The sequence below is a fragment of the Phyllobates terribilis genome, unplaced genomic scaffold, assembly GCF_046119375.1.
Source record: "Phyllobates terribilis strain yellow unplaced genomic scaffold, ASM4611937v1 Scaffold_7__3_contigs__length_470593459, whole genome shotgun sequence".
Lineage (NCBI taxonomy): Eukaryota > Metazoa > Chordata > Amphibia > Anura > Dendrobatidae > Phyllobates > Phyllobates terribilis.
The window spans coordinates 291,220,366-291,236,406 of record NW_027362767.1 but is presented as its reverse complement, the minus strand read 5'-3'; the positions used below and the strand labels follow the sequence as shown (position 1 = coordinate 291,236,406).

Sequence of the window (16,041 nt, the reverse complement as noted above, 5' to 3'; positions counted from 1 at the left end):
ATCCTTTCCTTTGGAGACACTTGCATGGCCTGCACGGTTTTGGTTAACGCAGCCACACTTTTGGTCAGCTCCTGGACCTGAAGGCGTAGGTCTGCAGATGGGTTATTATCTAGGGTCTGCGCGTCAGCCTCCACAGGTGCCGGGGAAAAGGACGCCACCTCCTGGTGGTATGTGATAGCTGGGCGCTGGAGGGATGCAGTGCCACCTGGGGTTGGTTCCCGTAGCACCCGGATAGCTCGGTCTTTAAATTGCGCAAAGTCCAGATCAGGGTTTTGCAGAGCCATAATGCGCAGCTGTGTCCGATGAGCGTTAGACAGGAGCCCCTCAATAAACTGCTCAGTTAGCAATCAGTCCTCGTCTCGCACACTGTCGGGGTCTACCTGTTTAATGGCCCGCAGCGCTTCCTGCATGTTTAGACCATAGTCCCGTACACTGTCCTGCACCATTTGTTTGCACCCGTAGAACTTCATTTTAATCTCTGCTGCTGTGCGGGTGTCAAAGGTATCCTTCAACCGGGCCAGCATTTTCTTAACAGTGCCTTTGTCCCTGCCCGGCCAGGACTTCACCTCCCGCTGGGCTGCACCGACTAGCTGGCCTATGAGGATGCTGACTTTTTGCTCTTCAGACAAGGGGTACACTTTAAACAAACTGTGCAGTCTCTCCTCAAAGTCGGTCAGGGAGTGCGACTCCCCTGAGTACTGGGGCAACCACGCCGCCACTGTAATGCCGTTATCAATGTCGTATATACCAGGGGCGGCGTGGTTGCCGCGCCTGAATCCTCTCCCAGGTTGGGCATCTTCCTCCCCCCTAGTGTACCTCAGCCAGGTCCTGGGTTTCTGCTGACGTACCAGTATGCTGCTCTGCAGGTGAGAGGGATCTCTTACCCAGCGGTTAAGGATCAGGGCCTCCTGCTTCCCCTCGGCTGACGGCAAATGACGTGATCACACCGCTCAGTAAAGTCTATGGCACACAGGACCCAGTTATACCGGGCTTTGTGAATCCTGTTTGTGACACCAAGTTGACGCGCCCCCTGGGCCGTTGGGTACTTGGTAGCCGGGCCGGTCAATGCTGGGGGATGTCACTGTGGCGGTGACCCAGTCCGTGACCCAGGGCGGTCAATAAAAGGGGTTTTAAAGAAAATGGAATAGAGTTTCTATATATAATGTTTGTGACGCCACCTGTGGTATGCGGCTATATGGAGCCACCGCTGCGGTGCAGATCCTCTGGAGCTGATGATGACGCAGCAGAGTTGGTTCAGCTCTCCACAGGCAGACCTTAGCTCCAGGGCAGGAAATGGTGATGTTATAGATGTTGCTGTGGAGTGTAGTGCAGGGGATGGCGCAGTTAATAATCTTATCTTTACTTGCGGTGGTTAGGCAGACCGGGGCACAGGTACTAGCTGGTAGTAGAGGTCCGGGCGGCCTGTAAGCAAGTTGGGAATCCACCTCGCCAGGTGAAGTTGTAGGCCTTCCCTCTGTGCTAGTCTCTTTGGCCCTGCTGCTTATAGCTGTGCTGTGGCCCTCGTCCCTGAGTAAAACGTCTTTGTGCTCACCCGTATGGCAGGCAGCTCGGGCGTACCTGGAGTGTCGCTCCCACCTGGCGGTGCTGGGCCCTATGTGCTGCTGAGCCTCTGGGCGTCTGATGGGGCCAGGAGACCTGCAGTCTCCTGCCCTCCAGTTTCTGCTGCTGGGCCTTCAGAGCCCCACAACCTCGGACTCCGGTGTCCGGTTCTTCTACGCTCCTCTCTGGGGTGAGCTGCCGTGCAGCTCCACTCCCCAGGTCTTTCCTCTTCGCTGTCCTGACTTCAACTCCTCTCACTAACTCTCACTAACCCCGCCTCCAGATCCCAGTTGCTAAGGGGAGGAGCTCCCCTTGCTGGTCTGGAGCCAGGAAAGTGTTGCATGGTAGTATACCTGACTAGGGGACCCCTGCTTGCTTCCAGGCATGGCATCACCCCTTGTGAGGGAGACAATGCCACTGTGGCAACCAGACCCCAGGACCTCTGCAAATGTCATGACAGAAACCCATTTCAGCATGGTTTGGGCTCCAGGTGATATTTCTTCTCTTCTGAGCCCTGCCATCTTCTCTAACAGTAGTGTACGATCAAATATAGCTTATTATCGTATTGGGGAGAAATTGCGTAATAAATTATGGGGTACATTTTTTCTTACTGCTTCTTGTCAAAATTAAACATTTTGAGCTAAATCCACTACTAGAGTTGAGCAAATAAATTAGCAGGGCCCTGATTCAGCGGCCACATTGGTAGTCCATGGCCGTCGGGCCAGAACCTAGTCAACCTCCTCCTATTAGTCAGCATCACTTGGAAAAGTTTATGATTAGTAGACCCCGCACAACATCATCATTGCGGCCTGATGTATGCAAGGACCAGGATTCTGAGTATGTTTTTGCTCTTCAATAAAATCTTCATGCTATTGCAGCACATGTATTCTATTCTGTGAATAGGTGATGATAACTTGTTTTCTCCTGACAACCCCTTTAATTATGCTACCATTTATTCACTGATCAAGGTAATGCATTTCTGGGTTCTCGAACATTTGCTAACAATGTAAATGCCAGTGTGCTGTTGTCACAACTGAAAACATTAAATTAACATGTTTTATTTATGCAGCCAGAGTTACGAGATTGGGAAGACAGATCAGAAGTACAGCACTGGACGTGAAATGCAGGTAAGCTTTAGTAGTCCCATATCACAATATTAAAAAGACATTGAAAAAGGGTTTTTTTATTTCAAAAAGTTGTGCACCTTAAAATTCAGCAACTGAAAGTTTATCTGCTCATTGCATTTGCACCACCTTTATATTGAGTATAATGGCCCAATCGTAAGGCTTCTGAAAGAATGCTTGTCCCGATGCCGCTTCATTAAAGAAATTACCACGGTCACAGCCAATTGGACATCATTCGGATATTGACTGCATTTCTTAATATGTTCAGGATGCGCCACTTTTGGGAAACATTCTTTCCAGGATAATGACTTGTATGTAAGGCAAAATAAATAGGAGAAAAAAAATGCTCCTCCACACCTTGGGCTTTGTTCGCACGTAACGTTTTTTGCACTTTCGCATTGCTTTCAATGGTGAAAAAAACATAAACCAGTAAATGTAATTTTAACATTTTACTACCTTATCTGGCCATATGGTATGTGAGACATGATCAGACACATCCTGTTTCATTTATGAAGGAGAGACTCCTTCATAAACATCACAAAGCCTATTTTTTCAGGACCATCAGACGGCCCTCACTATTTGTAGAGGGCCAGCAGTCGGCCCTCACTATTGTTAGAGGGCCAGCAGGTGGCCCTCACTATTGTCAGAGGGCCATCCGGTGGCCCTCACTCAAATTTTAGAGGTCCAGCAGCCAGCCCTCACTAAGTATTTTTGGAAGGCCAGCACCCGGCTATGCTTTGCATAGTCGTATATTGTTACTGCAATATAATGTATCCATCTGAGGTGTTCAAATTTTCTTTTTCGTATATATTCTGTAAAGTTTGAAACTTGGAGGGCCAGCAGGCGACCCTCACAATTTATAGAGTTCCAGCAGGCGGCCTCCACTATTTTTAGAGGGCAGACGTCTTGTGGACAGATGAGACCAAGATAGAGCTTTTTGTTAAAGCACATCATTCAACTGTTTACTGTAACTGGAATGAGGCCTACAAATAAAAGAACTCAGTACTTACAGTCAAATATGGTGGAGGTTCAAATATATTTTAGGGTTGTTTTGCTGCCTCTGGGTGCCTTGACTGTGTGCAAGGCATCATGAAATGTGAAGATTCCCAAATGATTTTGGGTTGCGATGTAGTGCCCAGTGTCATAAAGCTGGGTTTGCATCCTAGGTCATGGGTCTTCCAGCAGGCCTATGACCACAAGCCTACTTCAAGATGCACCCATAAATGGATGGAAACAAATCACTGGAGAGTTCTGAAGTGGCAATTTCAGCTCCAGAAGCGTCAAGTCTCCCACCACTAACGGTTACATACAGAAGCCACAGAGAAACTGCGAATTACACATTAAATCAGTACATTTTGTCAACTTTGATGAATTTCTGTCAACTTTGTTGAATTTCTGAGTACAGGTCACTGTAAACAATAAGAATCTATCAATGAGTGTATGGAAAAAAGCAATCAAGTTATGGACTGTTGAAAAGATGTGACCAGAATGAACACTCATCTCCAGAAGATGATATCTAGCACCTATCCCTACACCAAACGCAGCTAACAGGAGTATTAATAGGAAGTAGAATAGATATTACCTTGATATTTTTCTTTTTTAAATTGCAGGAGCAAGGATTAGAATTTGTAAATCAATAATCCCTGACTAGATGCCTTTAACATGCTATCTCTAGTGCGACAGCTCACTCATACACGAATTTCAGATAAGAGCGGTAATATTGCATAATATAGAATGGATTTGAATCGGCCCTGAAAAGAGGGATTTTTTCTACATGGCAGCACCAAACTGTGGAGGAACTCAAGCAACCGTGCCTGCTTTGATGAATTTCTGAGTACAAGCCACTGTAAAAATGATGAATCTGTCAATGAGTGTTTGGAAAAAAGCAATCACGTTATGGACAGTGGAAGAGATGAATGTCACCAGAATAAACACTCATTTCCAGCACATGATACCTAGCACCTATCCCTATACTAAACACAGCTAACAGTGGTATTAATAGGGACTAGAACAGAAGAGTTTTTTTTTCCGGTTGCAGCAGCAAGGACTATAAGGCAATAATCCCTGACTAGATACCTGTAATATGCTATCCAAACTGTGACAGCTCACCCGTACATGAATTGCAGATAAGAGTGGTATTATTAGAGAATAGAATCTATTTGAATTAGCCTGGAAAAAATCTATGCCTGGAAAAAAGCTATTAGGTTAACGTAGAAACATCAAGGACTGTTATTTCATCAACTCTGCTGTGGAATAAAGTGGAGCGTTTCGTATCTACTCAGCCTGATATGGAGGTGACCAGGATTTTCTGTACTTACTGTAATTTCTAAGGATTGGGTCTCCTAGACTGGTAAAGCGTATGCACTAAGTGCAAGGGATGCCAAAAATTAGAAGGAGGCACTCCAATACCCCTTTAAAGAGACGTAGTGGAGGGCCTCCCGAAACATTTTTCCCATTATTGAGTGGGTATCCTAGACTGGTAATGTGCATGCACTAAGTACATGGGCTGAAAAGCATTTACCCCTGGGGGTATACAGATATATCAAAGAAGGTTAGAGGTAGGCCTCTAAAAATTATTAATGCGGGCATCATAAACACCCTTAAAAAATTAATGGGGGTTGCGTGATGCTCACCCTGTTGATATGGTGCTGGAGGAGAAGGAAGAGGACGACATAAAAAAAGACAAAATCCTGAAGCATATACCAATGTTTGTGCATGGGACTAGACCAGAAAAAAAAAAAAATGAATTTGAGTTTATGTTCCGCTGCTATCATCCGGTAGTTTTGAGAAGTTTGGGTCAATCCAGCCCTTGTTGAGGTCAGCCTGTCAGCATTTTCAGTTGAAAGGCGGATACCCCTATCAGTTATAATACCCCCGGCGGCATTAAAAACCCGCTCTGACAAAGCGCTAGCGGCAGGGCAGGCCAAGGCGTAGAGAGACAGTTCATGTCACGTGTCTAGCTTGGATACCCAATAGTTGTAAGGCACTGAGGAATCACGAAGGATGCTGGTACGGTCGGCAAGGTACTTCTTCAGGATCTTCCAAAACTTTTCCCTCCTTGTTAGAGTACCCTGCGTACCAGAGACTCGGCGCTGGGAGGGTCTGAGAAAACTGTCCCAGACCTCTGAGAGTGTTCCTCTGCTTCTGCTGCATCTGGTGTGTCTCCCTCATCTCTACTCTTTGGTTGTCCAAGGAACTGGGAAGTCTACCGCCAGTGTTGTTTTTTAAAAATCTTCAACTAGGGCCTTCTCGTACTGCAACATTTTATTAGACCTCTCCGCCATAGGAAGGAGAGATGGAAAGTTCTCCTTGTAGCATGGGTCTAGAAGGGTGACCAACCAGTAATTAGTGTTGGCCAAAATGCGTACAATGCGAGGGTCACGGGAAAGGCTACTCCTCCTCATTATCACCCAATAAGCATTGAGAAGATGAAATGAAGCTGGGCTGTGTAGCATCACCCTGAATAGTTTCTTGCTCCATCTCAACTTGCTCCATCTGCAAATCCTTCTCTTTAATTGTGAGCAGCGAGCGTTTCAGTAGACAGAGAAGCAGGATGGTGATGCTGATTATAGCATCATCGCCGCTCATCATCTTGCTCGAGCCCTCAAAGTTTTGGAGAACCGCACAAATATAAGACATCCATGCCCTTTCATCAGCTCTTATGGGCAGAGGCTTACCGGAATACGGATGGGCATGTTGGAGCTGGTACTCAACAACTGCCCTGCCATATGTAACATTGAGTTCCAACGCGTGGTGACATCGCACACCAGTCGGTGAGCTGGAAGTTGCAAATGCTGCTGCAGCACTGCCAGGGCAGCAGATGCTGTAGCTGACTTGAAAAAATGGGCACATCGCCCATTTCCTCAATCGCCACCAGGTTACGGCCATTGTCACACACAACCATGCCTGGTTGTAGGTTCAGGGGTGAGAGCCACAGATCTGTCTGGTCTGTTACAGCTTTCAACAACTCTGAGGCGGTGTGCGATTTGTCACCTAAGCAGATTAGCTTCAGCAGAGCCTGTTGCCACTTGGCCGATGCAGTTCTGCAGTGCTTCCAGCTTGTGACTGATGTTGACATTTCGGAGATGGAGGTGAGGAAGAGGAGGTGCAGGAACTGCTGAAGAAGATGGGGGAAACCCTGATTGAACCAGGGTCTGCAATCCTAGGCGTTGGTAGCACGTGTTCCGTCCCATGGTCCAACTGGGTTCAGCTTCCATAGTATTCATCCAGTGTGCCATCAGTGAAATGTAGCATCCCTTGCCACAAGCACTTGCTCACGTGTCTATGGTTAAGTGGATCTTCCCAGTAACTGCGTTGGTCAGGGAACGGGTAATGTTATGGGACATGTGCTTGTGTAAGGCGGGGACGGCACACCAGGAGAAATAGTGGTGGCTGGGGACCAAGTACCGAGGGACGGCCGCAACCATGAGGTTGCGGAAACCTTCCATCTCCACAAGCCTAAACGGCAACATTTCCAGGGCAAGCAGTCTATAAATCTGGCCATTTAGTATTGTGGCCTGTAGGTGGGTGGCTGCGTATTTATGCTTGCATTCCAAGGACTGGGATAGGGACAACTGAATGCCCCGCTGGGGCAAGGAAGTGAACATGTTGCTGATGGTGGTGCTAGTGTGCAACTATAGGTGCAGGGTGGGAGGGATCTTCGCCTGCATCATAGACAGGGGAACACCTAACCCTTGGCTTGGCAACTTCCCCCGTCTTGGTGCTCTGGGGAACAGTTGCCCATCTCGTGTCTCTGGCCACCTCACTGCCCCTTCCTGCCTATTGTGGTGCGGCGGATCCCTCCCCCTCTGTGCTGCTGTACTCGCTCTGCATGTCACCTTCCCCGGTTGGGTCAGAGACTTCATCGTCCACCACCTTGTCTTCCACTTCTGCAACCTAGTCATCCTCCTGACTTGCTGGTAATTATGTCTCATCATCATCCACCTCTTGCGACAGTAATTGCACTTTACCACCATCGCCTTCTTGTGACCGTGGCTGCTCAAATATTTGGGCATCGCTACATGTGATCTCCTCATGTCCCACTTGAAGTGGACAGGGCGAGAGGTCAGAATCTATAAATGGAAATGTGAACAGCTCTTCGGACTGTCCAAGTGTAGCATCACTTGTCTCCCGGCACTCAGCATGGCGGTAGGAAGAAGGATCAAGGTGATGATTATGTGGTCCAGACTCATGGCTACTGAGACTTGACCATGTGGAAGACAGGGAGGTGCTGGCAAACTGACTGGAAGCATTTTGTGCTATCCAACCAACAACCTTTTCACACTGATCTGGCTTCAAGAGTGGTGTACCGTGCCCCCCTAAAAAGTGGGACAGGAAGCTAGGTCGACATGATGTGTGTGATTGTTGTGCCCCCGCAGCAGACACAATTTCACCTTGCCCACTGCCTCGGCCTCTGCGCTCACCTTCAGCATCACGTCCACTTACCTGTCCTTTACCACGCACCTTGCCCATTTTAAATTATCATATTTCGACGCTGAGAAAACTTTTCAGTGTTTGTATCACAGAAAATTTGGCACACCTCAGATGACCTTTTTTCACTGCTTGCACTATATCGCAAGGCCCGAATCTATAAATGGGAAAGTGAACAACTCTTCGGACTGTCCAAGTGTGGGATCACTTGTCTCCGGGCACTCGGCATGGTGGGAGGAAGGAGGATCAGGGTGAGGAATATGTGGTCCAGACTCACGGCTACTGAGACTTGACCGTGTGGAAGACAGGGTGGTAGTGGTGGCAAAGTGACTGGAAGCATTATCTGCTATCCAACCAACAACCTTTTCACACTGTTCCGGCTTCAACCACGGTTTTAGGCAGTGACCTTATAGATACGGTATTGGTCAGCGACCAAGTGTGAATAGGTTGAAGAACACACAACTGGCAGACTTTAACTGAAGTGTAATATTTGGCACGATCCAAAAAATGTCACGATTATTACGGCAGTAATATCGGATCACGTCTGATGGACAAGTTTCTCTGCTTCCACAATACGGCAATGCAGATAAAATCAACCAAATCTGGCTGTATTCTGCTAACAAGTAAATGGAGCAGTAAAAATTGTGTATTACATTGCTTTTTAAGCAAATAATCAGGATTAAGAGCAAAAAAAAAAATTAGCCCTGATAGGGCTATGGATATCTCTAACAGCAGCAGACAGAACGTACAATGGACCATATTCTGCTCTATACACTCTCCACAAACTCTGCCTGCCTAACTCCTGCTATCACCAGGACTGATATGCAGCTGGAGTAGTTCTTAGAAGGACTCATAGTTCAGATGTGTATTGCTCTTGAATACCTAACTAATAAACTGCCAATTCTCTCCCTAGCTCAGCAGCACCTCTCCCTACACTGCCTGTCTAAAGGGTAGACTGTGACGAGCATAAGGTTATTTATTTATTTACTAGCTGTACTCGGCCTCGCGTTGCTGTGGCTCAGTCTGGTTAAATGGAAAAGAAAGAAAAGAGAAAGCGCACGTTTCTAAAATATTTAATTTCACAATGCTTGTGGGTATACAATATTTTTTGTTGTTCCATTGTCTGTGTAGATAAAGAGATTGTCTAGTTTGCCGACTCTAGAACATGCAACATATAATTGTCCATGTGAGAAGCAATCCGTGTCTAGATTTGAACAGCACAATTCTAAAGATTGGCCCTGAGCTTTGTTGATGCTGATTGCAAACGCCAATCAAATTGGGAATTGCACTCTCTTAAATTGAAATGGCATATCTGTTGGAATCATAGGAATGAGGACATTTTCACCTTTGAAAGGTCCTGTCAAGATTGTTGCTTCAACAACGTTGCTCATTAATTGTACTCTGCACAGGTCACTAAAGAGGTCGGTTCTTGCTGTCAGGTGTCACAATGGAGCTGGTCATGTCAGGGATTGATAGTTTTGCAATTCTCTAGAACAGAGGGAATGTGACAGGAAGGGGCGCAGAGATGAAGGCAGGCGGCAGTGGAGGAGGGGGTGATCCGCTTGACATGTCCCGGGCCGGTACCGGCCAAATCACAGCGCTGCTCCCACCTGTGGCGCAGTGGGATTTGCACTGGCTCAGTATCTGTCCACTGCTGCGAGGCCCACCTCAGGGCCCAGAGCGGAGGCCATTACCTGTGGCTCTCCGTGAAGCCTCCATCTCTTCTTCCCTCTCTCCCCCGCTTGATGTTGCGCAGTCAGAAATCAGACTCACCTGCTGAGAAGATGAAGCCGCAGCAGCGGTGCCGGAGAGCAGAGGCAGCCGCCTCTCAGGCGGTTGTGATGATGAGCAGCAGCGTCTTTCGACCTCGAACAGATGGTCTGGTCATTCCCCATCCCCTCAACCCCCACGGGGGACATGAAAGGAGCACAGCACAGGCAGCGGCTGGGGTGAATGAAGGAGAGGGAGAAGGGTTTATGAATGAGATGTCACTAGGTGGGGGAGAATGCCAGGCAGCCGGGGAGAGTCAGCCTGGGACTGAGCTCGTAACACCCCCCTCTTGCTGTTGCTTTTACATCCAACAGCTGGTGTATAAAAACATAGTAAGTATATAAAAACATGCGTGTATTTGAATGCAACGTTGTGTCAAAGTTACAAAGCAATCAGTGAAGAACTTTTTGGAGATTTAAGATTTTGAACAAATGAACATTTACATTTTTATAGATTTTACTCACTTATATAGCGCCATTGATTCCACAGTGCTTTACAGACATCATCATCACTGTCCCCATTGGGACTCACAATCTAAATTCCCTATCAGTATGTCTTTGGAGTGTGGGAGGAAACTGGAGAACCTGGAGGAAACCCACACAAACATGGGGAGAACATACAAACTCCTTGCAGATGTTGTTGATTTGATCCCAGATGTTGGGATTTGAACCCAGGCCCCCAGTGCTGCAAGACTGCAGTGCTAACCACTGAGCCACCGTGCTGCCCTGTCTGATATAGACCCGATGATGCTATGCAGCTAGCCAATCACTGTAATGCCACAACCAACATGGCTGTGGCATTACAGTGAGTGGCAGGCAATCCCTGCATGTTTATTCGCTGTTAAAACAGCGCCAAACATGCAGGGCGGGAATTCGAGCTCCCGCCCGAGCATCCTGGAAGTACTTGCCGAGCTGTGAGATGTGTGTCGATTCACCAGAGTGATATGATTGAGCAAATCTGTATCCACACCAGTGTAACACTGTACTTGTTGAAAGACTGTATATATATTTTGATGTAAGGTTTTAACTCTATGAATGATTTAAAAGACATTGTATTACATGATTATATAAGGAGAATAAGCAGTTAATGTATTGATGATAAGAAGTTCAGTGCATGTTGTTAAGGGGTAGTGACTGCAGTACAGTGAAGGATGAAGTTTGCCCAGCAACTAACGGAGACAGTTGGTGATTGGTCTAGCTCCAGTGTGGGAGGGGCTTAGTTACTGTGCTCAGGGGAATTCCCAGTGGACAGTTGAAAAGTACTTGACAGGAATAAGTGGAGCGGCCATCTTGGGGGTAGTCTGAAATATGTCCTGAACAGAAGAGGACACGCTGGAAGGGAATTCAGCAGCTTCTGCTTGTGAGAACACCCCATTGACACCAGAGAAACGGCATGTTGAAGCTGAGCTTGCTCACGATCGGAACCTGTCCAAGTTTGAGGAAATTCCTGTCAGAAACGTTGTCCAGAGAGTGAGACGATAAAGGCTGGGACCTACAGTGAAGAGGTGTTGGACACCACTGAGAAATTAAGCTACAAGCATCAATGGTACCGCTCATCTGTTGAAGGGGCCCCGCAGTGAGCAACTGTTCACGCATAATATAAAATTTTGGCGACAAAATATTCAGGCTAAGATATTGCCTGTAGTTAGTTAGGTATATTAACTTCTTCACACAACGTTTGTTGCTAATACCAGCGTCCAGAACTTTCAGATTCGCTGCCACAGTTTATGCTGGTTTAATAACTGAAGTAAATCCCAATCCACTTTGAGGTGCCGACATTGCACATAACGGACTCCGGACCATACTTGAACTCTTATTTTGTTACAGGAGAAAGTTTCTGCACATCATTTTAGTACTGGACAGTTATTCAACTGCGTACGACTATATTTACAGCTAAACGGCTGTCACCGTAGTTTGTTTTGGGTATTTTCGATAGAGTTGAGGACGGACTGTTTCTCTGTAAACACTACGGGAAGGGAAAGGGAAATTTGGTTAGGGAAATAGAGGAAATATTTGTAAGATTGTAAAACCTCAGTGTTGTGTAGCACCCTGAGGATTCGGCTGCTACAGGGGTATTGCACCTCAACCCAGAGGTGTGATATTCCACTCCCGGGTAAGGATGGAGTGTGGAACTGAGCTCGGTAGGCTGCATGCACTACACACATCCCATTTCCGAGGAGCAGACCAACGGTACTCCCACTTAGAAATGTGCAGGTACGACCGAGTCTGTTCCTGGCTGGAGTGGGAGGGGGGTGGTACATCCCAAGTAGTGTAGGGGCAGATAGGGGGAGCAGCCTGGGTAAAGATAGGAGCTCATTGGGTGCTGGTCACCTGGGCTCACACATAGAGGGAGTATATAAGGTGGGCACCATCAAAGAACAGGGTCAGTCTGTCAGCCTTTGCAGAGAAGTCAGTCAGCCACAGTCGGTCAGTCTGTGAGAAGTCAGAGGAAGAGGAGCAGAGCAGCCCCAGAGAGAGAGAGAGGAGAAAGGAAGAAAGACCCAGAGGGGGTAAAAGAAAAGGACTCTGAGAACCCAAAGTCCATCACCGGGTGAAGAGTTGGCAACTGGGTACCGGATCCCAAGCTGGCAGAGGCTACAGCACACCTTAGCCAGGAACCGGAGGTCGTGGGCAGGATTGATCTGCCACGATCACCCACCACATCTACCCTGAAGGCAAACCACATGTAGGGTCAGGGAACCCAAGGCCAAGGGTCTCCCAACAGAAGGCCCGAGGGAGCTGGACCTAGGTAGATCCCTGGTGGGGACGGCCAGAAGACAGGACAGAAGGAGAGCTCAGGGTCACGCTCCGGACTTGCTTGGGGGTTGGCTGGATCCAGGACCTGGTGGACGCAGCACGGCTCGGGTGGTCACTTGAAGCTGGAGTGACCGGAACATCAGCAGTAAGTAAATACCCTAAACTGCACAACCCGACTCTGTCTTCACTTAATTACATCTATGCTGCACCACCACAACCCCCATCCTCTGCACCTGACCCCCTGAGGCTATACCCCACCCGTTGGGGGTTATACCATCAAAAGCTGCACCTACACCATCAGCCTCAGCGGACCCTGCTGCAGCGGCGGCCATAGTGACCGCAATACAACGGGTGGCGTAGTCGACATTAAGAACTTAATAACATCTGTAGGACTGCCACATACAACTGAGTTTGACACCCTGGGCACGGACCGGGTCACAGCCACTCGGAAGACTACAACTCCCATCTGATCCGGCTCCGGGTATTCCCCTAAAGAATATGGCCCAGGGGGCGCGTCAACTTTGGCGTAGTCGGCAGGATTACGTGCCCGCAACACCCGGGTACTGCGTGCCTGAAGAAAAGAACAAGTTTACCTCAAAAAGAAGTCTCCTGCCGGTTCCGGAGGGTCCCCGCCATCGGACTCCATCACAGGTCGATTCCCGCCGGTTGTCCGCCATTAACAGCTTTTTCCCGCCATCTGCAGAGTTTCCCGCCACTGGGAGACTATTCCCGCCATTTCCAAAGGTTTCCCGCCTTGGAAGAGCGGACGCCATTATGGGCGTGCCAGAGGGTGGCGGCAGGCCACCTCCCATCGTGGGCCAGGACCGAAAATGGCGCCAAAAGTGGAAACCGCCCCCACCAACAGAGACTGTGATGCTAGAGGTGTCTGTCAGCGTGAAAGAACTGCCCCTGGAGCTGACAATCACCAAGCGGCCCCGGGACCGCCCTCGAAGTGGGAGGACTGAGAAGAAGAGAGCAAAGATGGGTGTCGCTTGGAGCAGTCTGGAGCGAGCGCACCCGGAGGCAAGAAGCCTGGAGAAGAGTATCGGAGGAGCTTACCCGGAGATGGCGAGAGAGCAGAGCAGCACCGGCCCGCTGGCCAGGAGCCTGCTGGAGACAACAGGAGGAGAGCAGAGCAGCACCGACCCGTTGGTCAGGAGCCTGCTAGAAACAACGACCCCACTAGGCCTAGTGGAGGTCCTAGCACAGCTTCCCCGAGATCGGGAGTGTGCGCAGACCGCTCTGGAGGGCCTCGCAAGGAGGATGGCCCGGGTGCAGCGAGAGACGTTGGCGGAGTGGAGCCGAGAGATGGCCCAGCAGACCGAGACCCGTCAGCGGAGCACGCCACCCAAGACGAGGAGACAGACCGCCTCTGAGGATGGCGCGGGAGGACTCAAGGCCGGAGACGGCGCCGAGAAGGGAGCCGAACGAGTGGAGGCAGGTAAAGGGGACGTCTATACCCCAAACCGGGAAACCGCGTACCTGCCCCAGCTCCCCGTCGCAGAGCCCGAAGTCTATCCTGCCGTGCCCGTCGCTGCAACGTCACCGCCGCAGACTAGGCCTCAAACGGGAGCCGCGACCCCTGTGACGTCACACGCCTCGACCCCGAGCGTGACCAAGCAGGAAGTACCACCAGCCTGGTCGCAAGGCCTAGTACCCCCGGGCGCCGCAATATCAACAGCGCCCCCTACCTCCGCGGAGCCCCCGGCCTGGTCGCAGGGCCAAGTAGCCCAGGGCGCCGCCGTCCTTACGGTGCCCTTCACCTTCCAGATACCCCCGGCCTGGCCGCAAGGCCCGGGCAACCCGGGCGCTAACACCACCGCGCCCATAAGACCAAAAGTGCCGCATCTGGGAGAAGATCTGTTCGCCCAACATACGTGCCCGGATGGGCAGCCCTTCATATGGCCACCGGAGTTTCACCATCCTCGACTCCGGAAAGAGAGACCCCTAGACGAGCCCCTGATCCCGGCTCCAAAGCCCGTTAAGAGGATCTCGCCCCCGCTAGAGGAAGCACAGTTTGAGTGGGACCCCACCGGAGAAGATCTCATGGGGTTCACTCAGGAGACTCGGGCAGCTGCAGCGGAGCGTGCTGAGTGCTGCCGCCAACAGCTCGAGGTCTTCGAGAGGGAGCGGAGAGAGAGGCGGGTCCGGGAACAGCAAGCTCAAATAAGGAGCGCGGAGCAGAAGAGCCGGGCCAGGAGAGACCCCCGTGCAGCGCATAGTCCCCGCACCACCGGGACTGTGATAAAGTTTAACATGCAGCATGAGTGGGGCTTCATCCGAGACCACCGCACCCTAGGCGACGTCTTCGTGACGAGGAGAGACGTTGAGTCCCACCTACCGGAGGGACACAGAGGTCGTGACCTTTACATCGGGGACGAGGTCACCTTCACCCGGCACAAGTGTGCCAAAGGACCCTACGCCCTCCATGTGCATCGTCTGACGGAGGAAGAGCTGCGGTGTGAGGAGGAAGAGCAAGAGGACCCGGACGGGTCTGAAGCTAAAGGTAACCACAAAGAAAGAGCAGGAGGACGTCGTCGTTAAGTACAGCGAAGCAGAAGCTGTATATAGTTGCCCGTCGGGGCACCGTGAACTGAAACTGTTACTGTTGCTAATATAGTCCCCGTTGGGACCAGCAAGTGTGAACTGTTACCCGTATTTCCCTAAATCCCACTGACCGAGGACTGAGAGCGGTCATTCCTCCCCAATACCTGGCCGAGGACTGAGAGCGGCCATAATCCCTGTATATAGTTGCGCGTCCTAAAGCGCCCCCTACCGGTTTTATAGGAAAACCAGTTTTCTAGAGAGACTGTCGCACTTTACCCGGTCACACGTTGCACAGTGACCGGAGGAGGAGCCAGAGGCGACGAGAATGTTTTATATGATGATGCTGCTAATGTATGTTATTTTATATGTTTTATTATGTTGTTTTATGGAAAAAAAAAAATGTATGTTTTGGTGTTGTTTTTATCTTACAGCCCGAGGACGTGCTGTGATTTACCAGGGGGGAATGTAGCACCCTGAGGATTCGGCTGCTACAGGGGTATTGCACCTCAACCCAGAGGTGTGATATTCCACTCCCGGGTAAGGATGGAGTGTGGAACTGAGCTCGGTAGGCTGCATGCACTACACACATCCCATTTCCGAGGAGCAGACCAACGGTACTCCCACTTAGAAATGTGCAGGTACGACCGAGTCTGTTCCTGGCTGGAGTGGGAGGGGGGTGGTACATCCCAAGTAGTGTAGGGGCAGATAGGGGGAGCAGCCTGGGTAAAGATAGGAGCTCATTGGGTGCTGGTCACCTGGGCTCACACATAGAGGGAGTATATAAGGTGGGCACCATCAAAGAACAGGGTCAGTCTGTCAGCCTTTGCAGAGAAGTCAGTCAGCCACAGTCGGTC

At 49.8% G+C, this 16,041-nt stretch overlaps 1 protein-coding gene across 1 annotated transcript in view; it reads left to right on the top strand.

Moving 5' to 3' along the window:
• Window positions 1–16,041, top strand: part of TEX11 (testis expressed 11) — a 321,481-nt gene that overhangs the window by 92,801 nt on the left and 212,639 nt on the right. The window contains exon 8 of the mRNA XM_073642366.1: window positions 2,630–2,687. Within this exon, the coding sequence (XP_073498467.1) occupies window positions 2,630–2,687 (58 nt within the window). The remainder of the gene's footprint in view (window positions 1–2,629; window positions 2,688–16,041) is intronic.